General features: G+C 45.1%; 1 protein-coding gene across 1 annotated transcript; it reads right to left on the bottom strand.

Annotated features, from left to right (window-relative positions):
• Positions 1-1,505: 1,505 nt before the first annotated feature.
• On the bottom strand, positions 1,506-3,624 carry LOC140596139 (PWWP domain-containing DNA repair factor 3B-like). The gene has a single exon (XM_072743532.1). It carries the CDS (start codon positions 3,622-3,624, stop codon positions 1,615-1,617), a length of 2,010 nt encoding a protein of 669 aa, XP_072599633.1. The 3' UTR covers positions 1,506-1,614.
• Between the last annotated feature and the right edge of the window lie 6,310 nt (positions 3,625-9,934).

The raw sequence follows: 9,934 nt of genomic DNA, 5'->3' as shown, positions 1-9,934 counted from the left end.
ACTGAAATTCCAAAATAGTATGTGCACACACACACGTGTGTGTGAGTGAGTGTACATATATTTAAACACACCAACTGTGTAGTTGTACAATCTAAAGTATGATGAAGCACAAGTTCAAAGTGAAAGGTACCACAGTTTTATTGGGAATCAAAACAGCTAACTTGCAAATTTTACACACACATTCACACAAATCACATGGGCGTGTGAACACATAACATAGGCCTATGAGTGACAGCTGACTCCCTCTAAGAATAGAAAACCATGCAGGTTCATGTAGGACCTTTAGTGCTCACTTTCATATCACAATTTAAAAGCAAACTAGCTTTTCTAACGTATTTTTCCTCAAAAAGATTGTTTCTTGTTTCAAGATAGGATAACAATTCATGGACTACAGAGTTTATCTTTTGGTTACACAAGATTCATTGTACTCTGACAATAGCCACATTTAGGCAAATGGAAGCTTTTCTGTAGCTCATTTCCAGGTTCCCAGATACCAGTCCTTCTATTGCTCACACAGCCTGGAACGACTTACCAGCCTGCATATATAACTGTCGGAACCTGTCAGGGCTAGCCAGTGAATAAATCAAAAGAGAGCCCTGGCTTGGTAGGAGACAGATGACTGCATCATAGGGGACACAGTTCCGGAACAAAGTGCATGCTCTCCTACAATGCGTGCCACTTAGATGGGCGCCCAGCAGTGAACCTGGATTCCAGCTAGGTCTAAAATCGCTAAACTGTGTGTCCGATTACTCTAGTTGTCTTCCACAGGGGAATAAGCCACTACATGCAAAGCATCCCATCAGTCAGGAAGACAGCTTGGAGCCTGTTTGTTTTAGGAAACCACATAGCCACTGAGCAAGAACTGCTTCCCTAAGTGGAATCTCAGGCAAGTGTAGAGGTCACAGTCTCACTCAGGCCGAAAAAATGTTCACCACACGTTGAGATGTCGTTCACTCCAATGTGGACTACACGCAGATGACCAGTCATTAACTTTGGGTTCCAGACGGCTTTTCCAGGAACCATGAGAAGGTAGTGACAGTATATCGCAAACATCTGTGCCGTTGGCTTCACCCCTCAGGGCTTTTCTTCCACACAGATAAGCATGGCAGATCAAATTCAAGGAATTATCCTAAGAACGGATGCACTCATTTACACCTGTGTGAGGTGTCACAGAGAGAGTGAGAAATCCATGTGATGTTTCTGCGAAAATCCAACTTACATTTCAAAAGCGATTGTTGCTTCATGTCTGACAGCAGGGCTCTTTCACGTCATAAGAGATCGTGCGTCCCGTATTTAAAATATGAAGTGCTGACCAAAGCAACCTTATGAAAACATCTAGACAATGACACATCCAAGCAAGTAGACCGAAGTACCACTGTGTGCAGTATTTTCTTTTTTTTCATCAAATTAGTTTGCGAAGCGTTTGGGAACCAGAAACGATGGTGGCCGTGCTATGCACAAGTGCCACAAATGGATCCAAAATGAACCCAGCAATTTCCCGGGGTCTCAAATTTCTAGAACATATGAATATGGCATAGAGAATGGAAGGGTCCCGCATTTCATGGAGACAGGGCAATGAGAGGTCTCCCTGCTGCAGTGTCGGCACAGGAGGGCTTACTTATTAGCCTTGAGCCCGGGTGCCGATCTCTTTCGCATTTGCTTTAGGATATTGTTATCAAACAGCTGTTTTTCCCGGTAATGCACGGGTGGGCCCTGTAGGTACATTTCTTCTGCCTCCTTGTAACCTAATCCATCAAGTGCAGCAATTGAACAAATGATTGCTTCTGGCAGAAGAACTTCCACAACAAAACTCACTTTGTCGTCCCTTGCCAGAGTCATCCTCTTCCTGTCTATTTGTTTGTAGATTTCTTGTAAATGTCCCACCACAACATCCAACTGGTCTTCATCCTCCAGGTATGTTTCAATGCAGAGCGTGTACCTGTTCGAATTCAGAAATGATGCCAGCCACCTGGACTGTTTCCTGCCTTTGACAATGTCCAGAAGGTGGTGATCGGCCCCTTTCGTTTTCACGATGAAGTCCACGAGCCTCTGGTTGGCTCGGTCCCGAGCAGCCCTCATCCGGTCAGGGAGAATCTTCTTGCGGGGCCTCTTCCCGCCCGCGGAGGTCTCCTCCTCAGAATCCTCCAGGTCGGCATAATTGACCTTCGGGAAGTCAGCCTCCAGGTCCCCATCCTGGATGGCTTTCCTAACTGGGTAACTGACGTCAGCAGCAAAATAGTCCAGGAAGGAGCCTGCAAAAGACCCACAAGTGAGCCCTTCTCTGTAGTGAGAAATCAGGGAGAAGCACCAGTTCACACTTTGCTCGTACACTTTCCTGGCTCTCTTCATCAGTGTTTCTTTCTCTTTGCATTCCAGGGGCTTTAATCTTCGAAGAGGAACTCGAATGCCACTCATTTCAGCGTGCATGTTTGCCTCAATCAAAAGCACCCTTGCAGTCTGCTCTGCTTGGCTGACGCTCTTTACCACCGCTGGCCAAAAGGGGTGATTTTGAAATTTAAACCAGACCATCATTCCTCCTTCAATGGGACAAGGCTCCTGTGGAGAAAGCATGCTGGTCAGTTGTCCCATTTCCTGGCTGACATCCTTCTTAATAGCAGTGGTGGGGCTCACAGCCTTTGAGCTGGCCGAAGGTCGAGATTCCTGCAGCCCTTTCTCAAGCTCTTGTACCTGTAGCTTCCTTCTCCTGTTTGCCAGACGGAGTGAACAACGCGGCCTCAGGTTAGGGGCACTGGAGGAGGCTGCCACAGCTTCCAAGCCTGGATCCCAGGGACCCTCTCCTTGGTCCTCAACATTCCCAGGGGAGGCAGAGCGCTCAGAGGAGGCAGCCGGGGTCTGTGCGTGGGTGTCAGGTGCCTCTTCTTCCAGAACCTTCTCAGGCACAGTGAGGTTGAGACCTGGTGGCAGAGATGGAAGGATGCCTCCATCTTCAGCACCGGTACCCTCCTCCTTGGCTATGCCATGCGAGGACCTAACTCTTGAGGTGTCCCTCTTTTCCTTGCCCTCTTTCTCACCACCATCTTCTGAAAGCGACGGTAAGTTCGGGTGCCTGCTGGAGCTTGGTGAGGACTTTGCTCGCCTTTTCCTTGGAACGGGAGTGACGGTTGTGTGTGCCTGTGATTGGCCGCCTTCTGGGGCGTCCAGTCTCTGAGAACGCAGCAGCCGCGATTTGAGGTTTCTGCGTTTCCTGAGACGCCTCAGTAAGATCCCTTTGGCCTTCCGGTAGTTTTTAAGAGATAGCTTTCTTGGTCCCCTTCGGAATGGTGTAGTGGTCTCTGGATCATCTGATGCTCCTCCTGGGCGCACATCTGCTCTCTCCTTCAGAATCTCCAATGCCACTGTAAGAGTGTAAGGCACTTCCTGTCCCGCTGGGACACTGGCCTTCGAATAGGCTGTTAGCAAGGAGGTAATGGATTCAATCTGAGACTCGTTTAGGATCTTTACATCTGTGCTTTTCACTTTAATTTTTTCATCTACCGAGAATATTTCAACTTCTAGAGAAAGTGCTCCTTTCCTCTTATTTCTTGGTGAGACCCCGGATCTGGACAAAACCCTTGCTGGCCACAAGTGGCCTTTCCAATTGCATAGGACATAGTCAGCATCCATTGTGATTTGGGTGTCCTCTCAAGAGGTGACTAATAGAGGTTGAGCGGTCTGGCCGTCAGACACACAGGCAAGGCACATCTTCCCTAAAATAATGTCCTTCAGCACGCCCTTTGGCCTCGGGCCACAAAGGGTTTACGGCTTGTGTGGACTGTCCTTCTTCACCTGCGTCTCCCAGGGTCACGGGGACTTGTCATCGGAATGGACTGTATAGGAGAACACTGGAATATGGAAAAGGAAGAGAAGAAAAGCATTAGGAGAAAAAATTCCTTTTGTGAACGTAGAAGGATATCGGTCAATGAGAATTGAAAGGAGATAAAGCAAAGAACTATAAAGAGTGTGCGTGTCAGACAGGGGGGTATCGGGGAACATAGAGAAGATACCTGAGGAGTGTGTGTGTCAGACAGGGGTGTATCGGGGGAACATACAGAAGATACCTGAGGAGTTTTTTAACCTTCCATACCCAACTTCTTGCCCTGCTTGTTGCCACTCCATATTAAAGAGCATCTGTGTGGGGAGGCGGGTGTCATTTTCCAGATCTCATTTGTGTTATTGGCCGTCTTGTGCCTTTTGTGCTCCCTGGGGCTCATCCTGGGGGGATATTTCACTCAGTCCTTATTTTCTGGGGGGGCACTGATGCCACCCTGTGCACCCAAGGAAGCCAGGGACAATCTCCAGCCTACAGATACTGAACGCCAGCCAGCCCAATCTTGGGTTCAAGAGCATGAGCTTAGAACCCAGAGGTTCACAAAGATCATCCTGGTGGTTACTGGTGCCATCCTTCATAAGGATTGCTACAGGCATGGGCCATTGGCTGTGACCTGCCCTTTTGCATTGCACTACGGTGGCTCAAAAGGCTATTGCTCACCCCCCTCCCCACCCCCAGTGCTAAATTTCGGAAAGAGATGGCTGTAGAGCAAGGAGCGGAATAAGCCACACTCCAAATGTCAACATGAAATGACTGCAAGTGAAATGTTTAGTAAAATAGGAACATCTTACAAAACACCATGTAGATCGAGGGAGGCGTGAGTCTATTTGCGGCACCTGTTGGTTCCCAAGTTCCAACTGCTTGTCCGGCAGACCCTTTCCTCTACTCTGTGCCTCTGAGGTGCACAGTCCTTCCAGGGATCAAATGGCCTCAAATGTAGATACCCAGGATGTACGTACCTCTAATGTTAATCTAGACAATCGGAAAGCCAGATGGGAAATTAAGCCAACAAAATGGGGATGGAGTCATCATTTTCCCTTCCCCAACTCTGGAATACAGGCTATTCTGAAACAGAAATGATAGGTACATCTCATTTGGAATGTAGACCTGTTTCTCTGCTTCCTTCTTTTGCATTTCAAAAATATTGCCACATTAACCTGTTTAGTTTAGGCGAGTCCTCCTATTTCAGAACCATGGCAACTACGGCTTTCATAATAGCCTTTTTATCCATCTTAAATGCAAGGAATTAATAGTAGCAGCGTTTAAGTGTGTGTGTGTGTGTGTGTGTGTGTGTGTGCAACAAAAACGGTGTCTATTATGTAAGTGTGTGTTGGTGTTTCTGAAGTAAAATTGTGAAGAGAAAAACCATGCCGAGGGGTATACACGGGGGGCAATACATTATAGATGCTTACTGTCTACATACGGAATGAGGGTTCAGTGCACGTTCGCAATGCGCTATATACACATGCGTGCACCTATTGCCTAGGACTGTATTTCTTCACTCAAGAGCAGTATGGGATCACTGTTTCGTGGGAATCTGATTTTTTGCATCAGTTTTGTGAATCACTTTTTGCAATACGGTTTCCCTGACATTTCAAAACTTCATTTAAATATATTTCAATCTTTTAGATGTGTGTCATGCATACAATGCAGTTGTTCTCTCAATCCCCCTTCCCACCCGTCAAGAAATACCTGTTAATGGGTTCTACTTTTCCACATATACTGTTCAATTATGTATCACAGTTCGCTTACAGATTTTAGTTCATCCAGTATCGGTTTCAAATGGTACGTTTTGATTTACAACAGATCATTTCCCTAAAAAAACACGTGTAAGCAGGACATTGTTCACACATACTCCTAGCTACAATATGAAACATATGATGACTAATGACACAGACTTTGGGCCCAGCCTGCACAAACCTATTCTTGCCAGAATGTATGATCATGCAGGTATTGTGTCCTCTGCTTTACAGAACTCAGTGTACTGGCTCTTAGATCACGGGTGTCGGGTGAGGACACGGAACAGAGAAGAGAAGGAAAAACAGGTAACTCAACCAACTGCAGTCTCCCTGCAGCTTGACCTGCCAGTCTCTCACACAGAACAGGAGTGCCTGAGTCACCTGAGCTCCAAACAGACCCCCAAGAAACACACACACTCACAGGTACATACACAGATTCAGAGTGATGAGGTTAGAGATGCAAGATATCTGATATTGATGCATGGAATCCATGCTTTCTGCTCTACACATGCATGCAAATGTTGTTGCTTCCAGGGCAGGGCTTCTTTCAAGCTTCCCTCAGTTCCTTATCTTGGAAATACACACAGAGATTCTAAAATGCTGTTTAAGATTATAAAGTAGGAAAACCGTTAAGGATCAGTAAACTAATCACCCAGAAGGAATGGGAAATGCAAATATATGAGTCTCGCACTTTTAAATTCTGTTTAAACCTATTTTCTATAAGATATTAGAAAGGGCTTTAAAAACCATAGCACCTATTTGACTATTCTCTCCCATCCACGTTTGTGTACATCTGTTCAACTACGAAGCACTTTAATGGAGTAACTTGCAGCGGACAACCAAAATATCAATTCCAATCATTTTGTCCGGTTACCAAAACAATGCATCTTTGAGAGACGCAGTCAGAAGGAAAGCGTTTTTAAGGGAAATATAAAATCGTCAATGGCCTACTCAACAGATGCTTTGGCCCACTGTCCAAACATCTTCCATTTAAGGGTTGGCACATAATGTTGCAGATGATTTCCTTATTTTTTCATCCTAACAGGAGCACAGCTTTCTTCTATCCCTCTAAGGGTGCATCCAGGTGGGTGTGTAGACAGACACGTGGCAGTTGGACAGAAAGAGGGACAGAGAGAGGGAATTATATGTAAATGTTGATCCTCTTCTGCACACCAGGAACAAGTATTAAAAATAGAACCTTGAAAAAAAAATAGAACCTTGGATGACACTGAAGTAACTATTAAAGTGACCCCCAATCCTGGAGGGCTTGGATCTGAACATGTATCCACAATTCTAGTTTACAGTCATACCAAACATGCCTGCCCAGTAAAAATGAATAGAATAAAACAGAAGGGGAATCGTAGAAGTAACAACTCCACAATTTGTAACTTCAGGGTCAATTCCAGACCATCAAGAAATAGAACCCTCAGATGAACCAGCTTCAATTTTGAAGTCCTGCTGTTAACTCTAGTCCATTTGCTCCTTGGCCAAGGAATGAGAGAACGTGGTGGCAACGAATATTTATTTCTGAATCAATGGCCGTGACTTTTGGAAGAATGAACTTGGACGCTTTGTTCCTTAACTCCTTTCCCCGTTGAGGGCTGTGATCACTTCCAAACAAAAACGAAAACAACCCTCTGAACGTGTTCTGTCAAAACAAGGGCACTGTCGTTGATAGGACTCCCGCACCCCTCCACTCCCCAGAGGCAGAACGTCTCTCATCTTTACCCCAACACCCTCTCATCCCTTCCCTAAAATCATTGCTTATTTATTGGACTTTTTTTGTGTGTGTGTTGTTCATTCTGAGATGGAGGAGGTGGGCGGGGCCATAGGTAGAGGGTGATGGAATCTTACATAGGCTCCATGCCCAGTGCAGAGCCGCACACGGGGATCGATCTCATGACCCTGATATCATAACCTGAGCTGAAATCAAGAGTAGTGTCCTCAACCGAGTAGCCACCCATGCACACCTTGGAGCTTCTCTTAAGCTGTAGGCTTTGTTACCTTGAACTGTCCCCGAAATATGTATTTCCATGAATGGACGCGTTAGCAGTTCCCCCTTTTGGCTATAAAGGCACATTTCATGCAATTTCACTTAGAGAGAAAACACGTTCTTGCCTACTGTTACGCCTTTCCACTGCCCCATGAATCCAGCATGAACTTTCCACATGTCAAAGTTTTTAACCACATTCCATTTGTAGAGCAACTGAGTGGGAATTGAATCTTCAGACCTTTCCCTTATGTTGCTCACTAGTTTCATAAACTCATTGAGGTCACACCTATTCGGAAATGTGGACCATTTTTGTATAAACATTTCAATGGCAAGTAGCGCAGACTGAAAACTCGTGAATCGCCCTCAGTTCTATCAAAGAACTGAAAAACCTAGGCTTGCTTCTCACCTACAAATGATCAGCTACAACACTAAAAGCACCTACACGTTCAAATTGCCAAACTCTGCCCCCATTTTCCCTTAAGAAAGAAGGAACCATAGCAACTATGCTTGCAGGCACACACCATCAAGAGCTCTAGAGCTGCCCAGAGGAGGAGAAGCGTGAGTGCTTGTGCAAAGGACTACACAAACATTAAGGTTCCCCTCAGGGCCTTATTTTAAGACTAGAGTGACTTCTGTCCCATTCCTTTAGCAAACTCAGGTGGTTTCTCCCATCAAGCAGGCCAATTTTCTTCCAGAGGTTCTCTGTTACCCCTCCAGTCACTGTTACCTGCCACAGGGAGACCTCCACTTCCCTCTCTAAGAGTGATGAAATCAAGCACAGCCTTAGGACTGAAAAAGTCAAGGGCATCCTGGTCTTTCCTGCAGGCGAGACTTCCATAATTACTGATATCCAGGCGAGTGGACAAAGTGTGTATTTCAGAACCTATTAATTTCCCTGTGTCATGCACAAGGAGAAAAAGGTGCCGTAATTCACAAGACAACTCACTGCATCGTAGCTTGTCATAACGGCATTGGTTGTCTGCCAGGTGCTTGCTACCCATGGGAATAGACTCACAAACCGATAATCTAAGCCAACAAGGGCATGTTATGCATCCAACACAAGGACTGATGCAGACCTTCATGTGCGGACAGAGGACAAAAATTCATTCACCCCCCCCCCAAGAAAAACATATCTAGAGACCAATGAAGCGCAAATATTACGCTTTCCCTAAGGCACACATTCACATGAGAGCAACGGTGTCTACTTCATCTTTGGATACAAAAGACATGTGAATGCAAGAGAAGAGTCCAGAATGATAAACAGAAATGTCATGGCACTGTTGCATTGGCAAGAGAGGAAGGAAAAGGACAGAAGTGGGTGGTGAGGGTAGACATCATTTCTCAAATGTTTTAAAACATTACAAGGAGGACACATTTATGTGTACATAGGCACCGACACCTTACTTTGCAAAGATTCTAAGGTGATATGAAATGAAATCCTGGATGTAAGTGAACAAAAAGCAGGCAAGCAAAACAGTACCAACCATTGCATAGAAAGCAATGCAAATACATTGGAAATGTCTTTGAGGTACATTTTGTTTGGATCAAAGGAAATGTTCATTATTAAAATGTATACATTTAACCACAGAAGATATATTGTACTGCAGTCCAAGAAGAGAGAAAGGCTGCTGAATGTTTGAAGGAACAATAGGCAACAATGTTCCAAAATAAAGAAAAATATCAGATGGTGTATTGATATGCCAGCCTACAAGGATAATATATTCCCTCCCTCTCCCTGCTCTCCCTCTCTCTTCCTCTCTCTCTAACATTCACACACACACACACACACACACACACACACACTCACACTTCTAGGCTCATCATGCTTAAACTTCTAGAACCCAGTGGGAAAAGAACAGCTTTAAAAGCAAAGAGGGACCCCAGCATGACTTTTAGGCAACACTCTTCCTATTTCTGTGAAAGAGAGCTTGAGTTATTTGGAGATCAAAAAAAAAAAAAAAAGAACAATTGAGCAATGACACAAGAGTGTCATGACAGGAAGAGTGGGCACTTGTAGTTCCAGAGAACCCAATGGAGGATACGGTGGTTCTGAGAAGCCATGACGTCTGAAGAGGAGACCTCAGAGCATGGGCTCCGACTTTGTTTGTTAGAGATGTTTCATAGATCATGTGTGTGTCGGCTACTCAGAGTGAACACAATATCATCCCCAAGGCTACACAGAGTCACATTAGATCTTCCAATCCTACCCATTTGCCTCATTTGCTGACTTCTTTTGCTCTCTCATTTCACACACATAATAACTGGATTTTAAGTCAGTGCAAGTGAGTCAACTTACATCTTTTAGGGTTCATGGGACATTCATCAAGCAGAGGTACATGATGAGGAATATTTGGGGATCTCTGCTTTCAAGAA

Source organism: Vulpes vulpes, chromosome X (assembly GCF_048418805.1).
Source record: "Vulpes vulpes isolate BD-2025 chromosome X, VulVul3, whole genome shotgun sequence".
In the NCBI taxonomy this organism is placed as follows: domain Eukaryota; kingdom Metazoa; phylum Chordata; class Mammalia; order Carnivora; family Canidae; genus Vulpes; species Vulpes vulpes.
The sequence above is the reverse complement of the archived record's forward strand: the minus strand, read 5'-3'. Positions and strand labels throughout refer to the sequence as shown.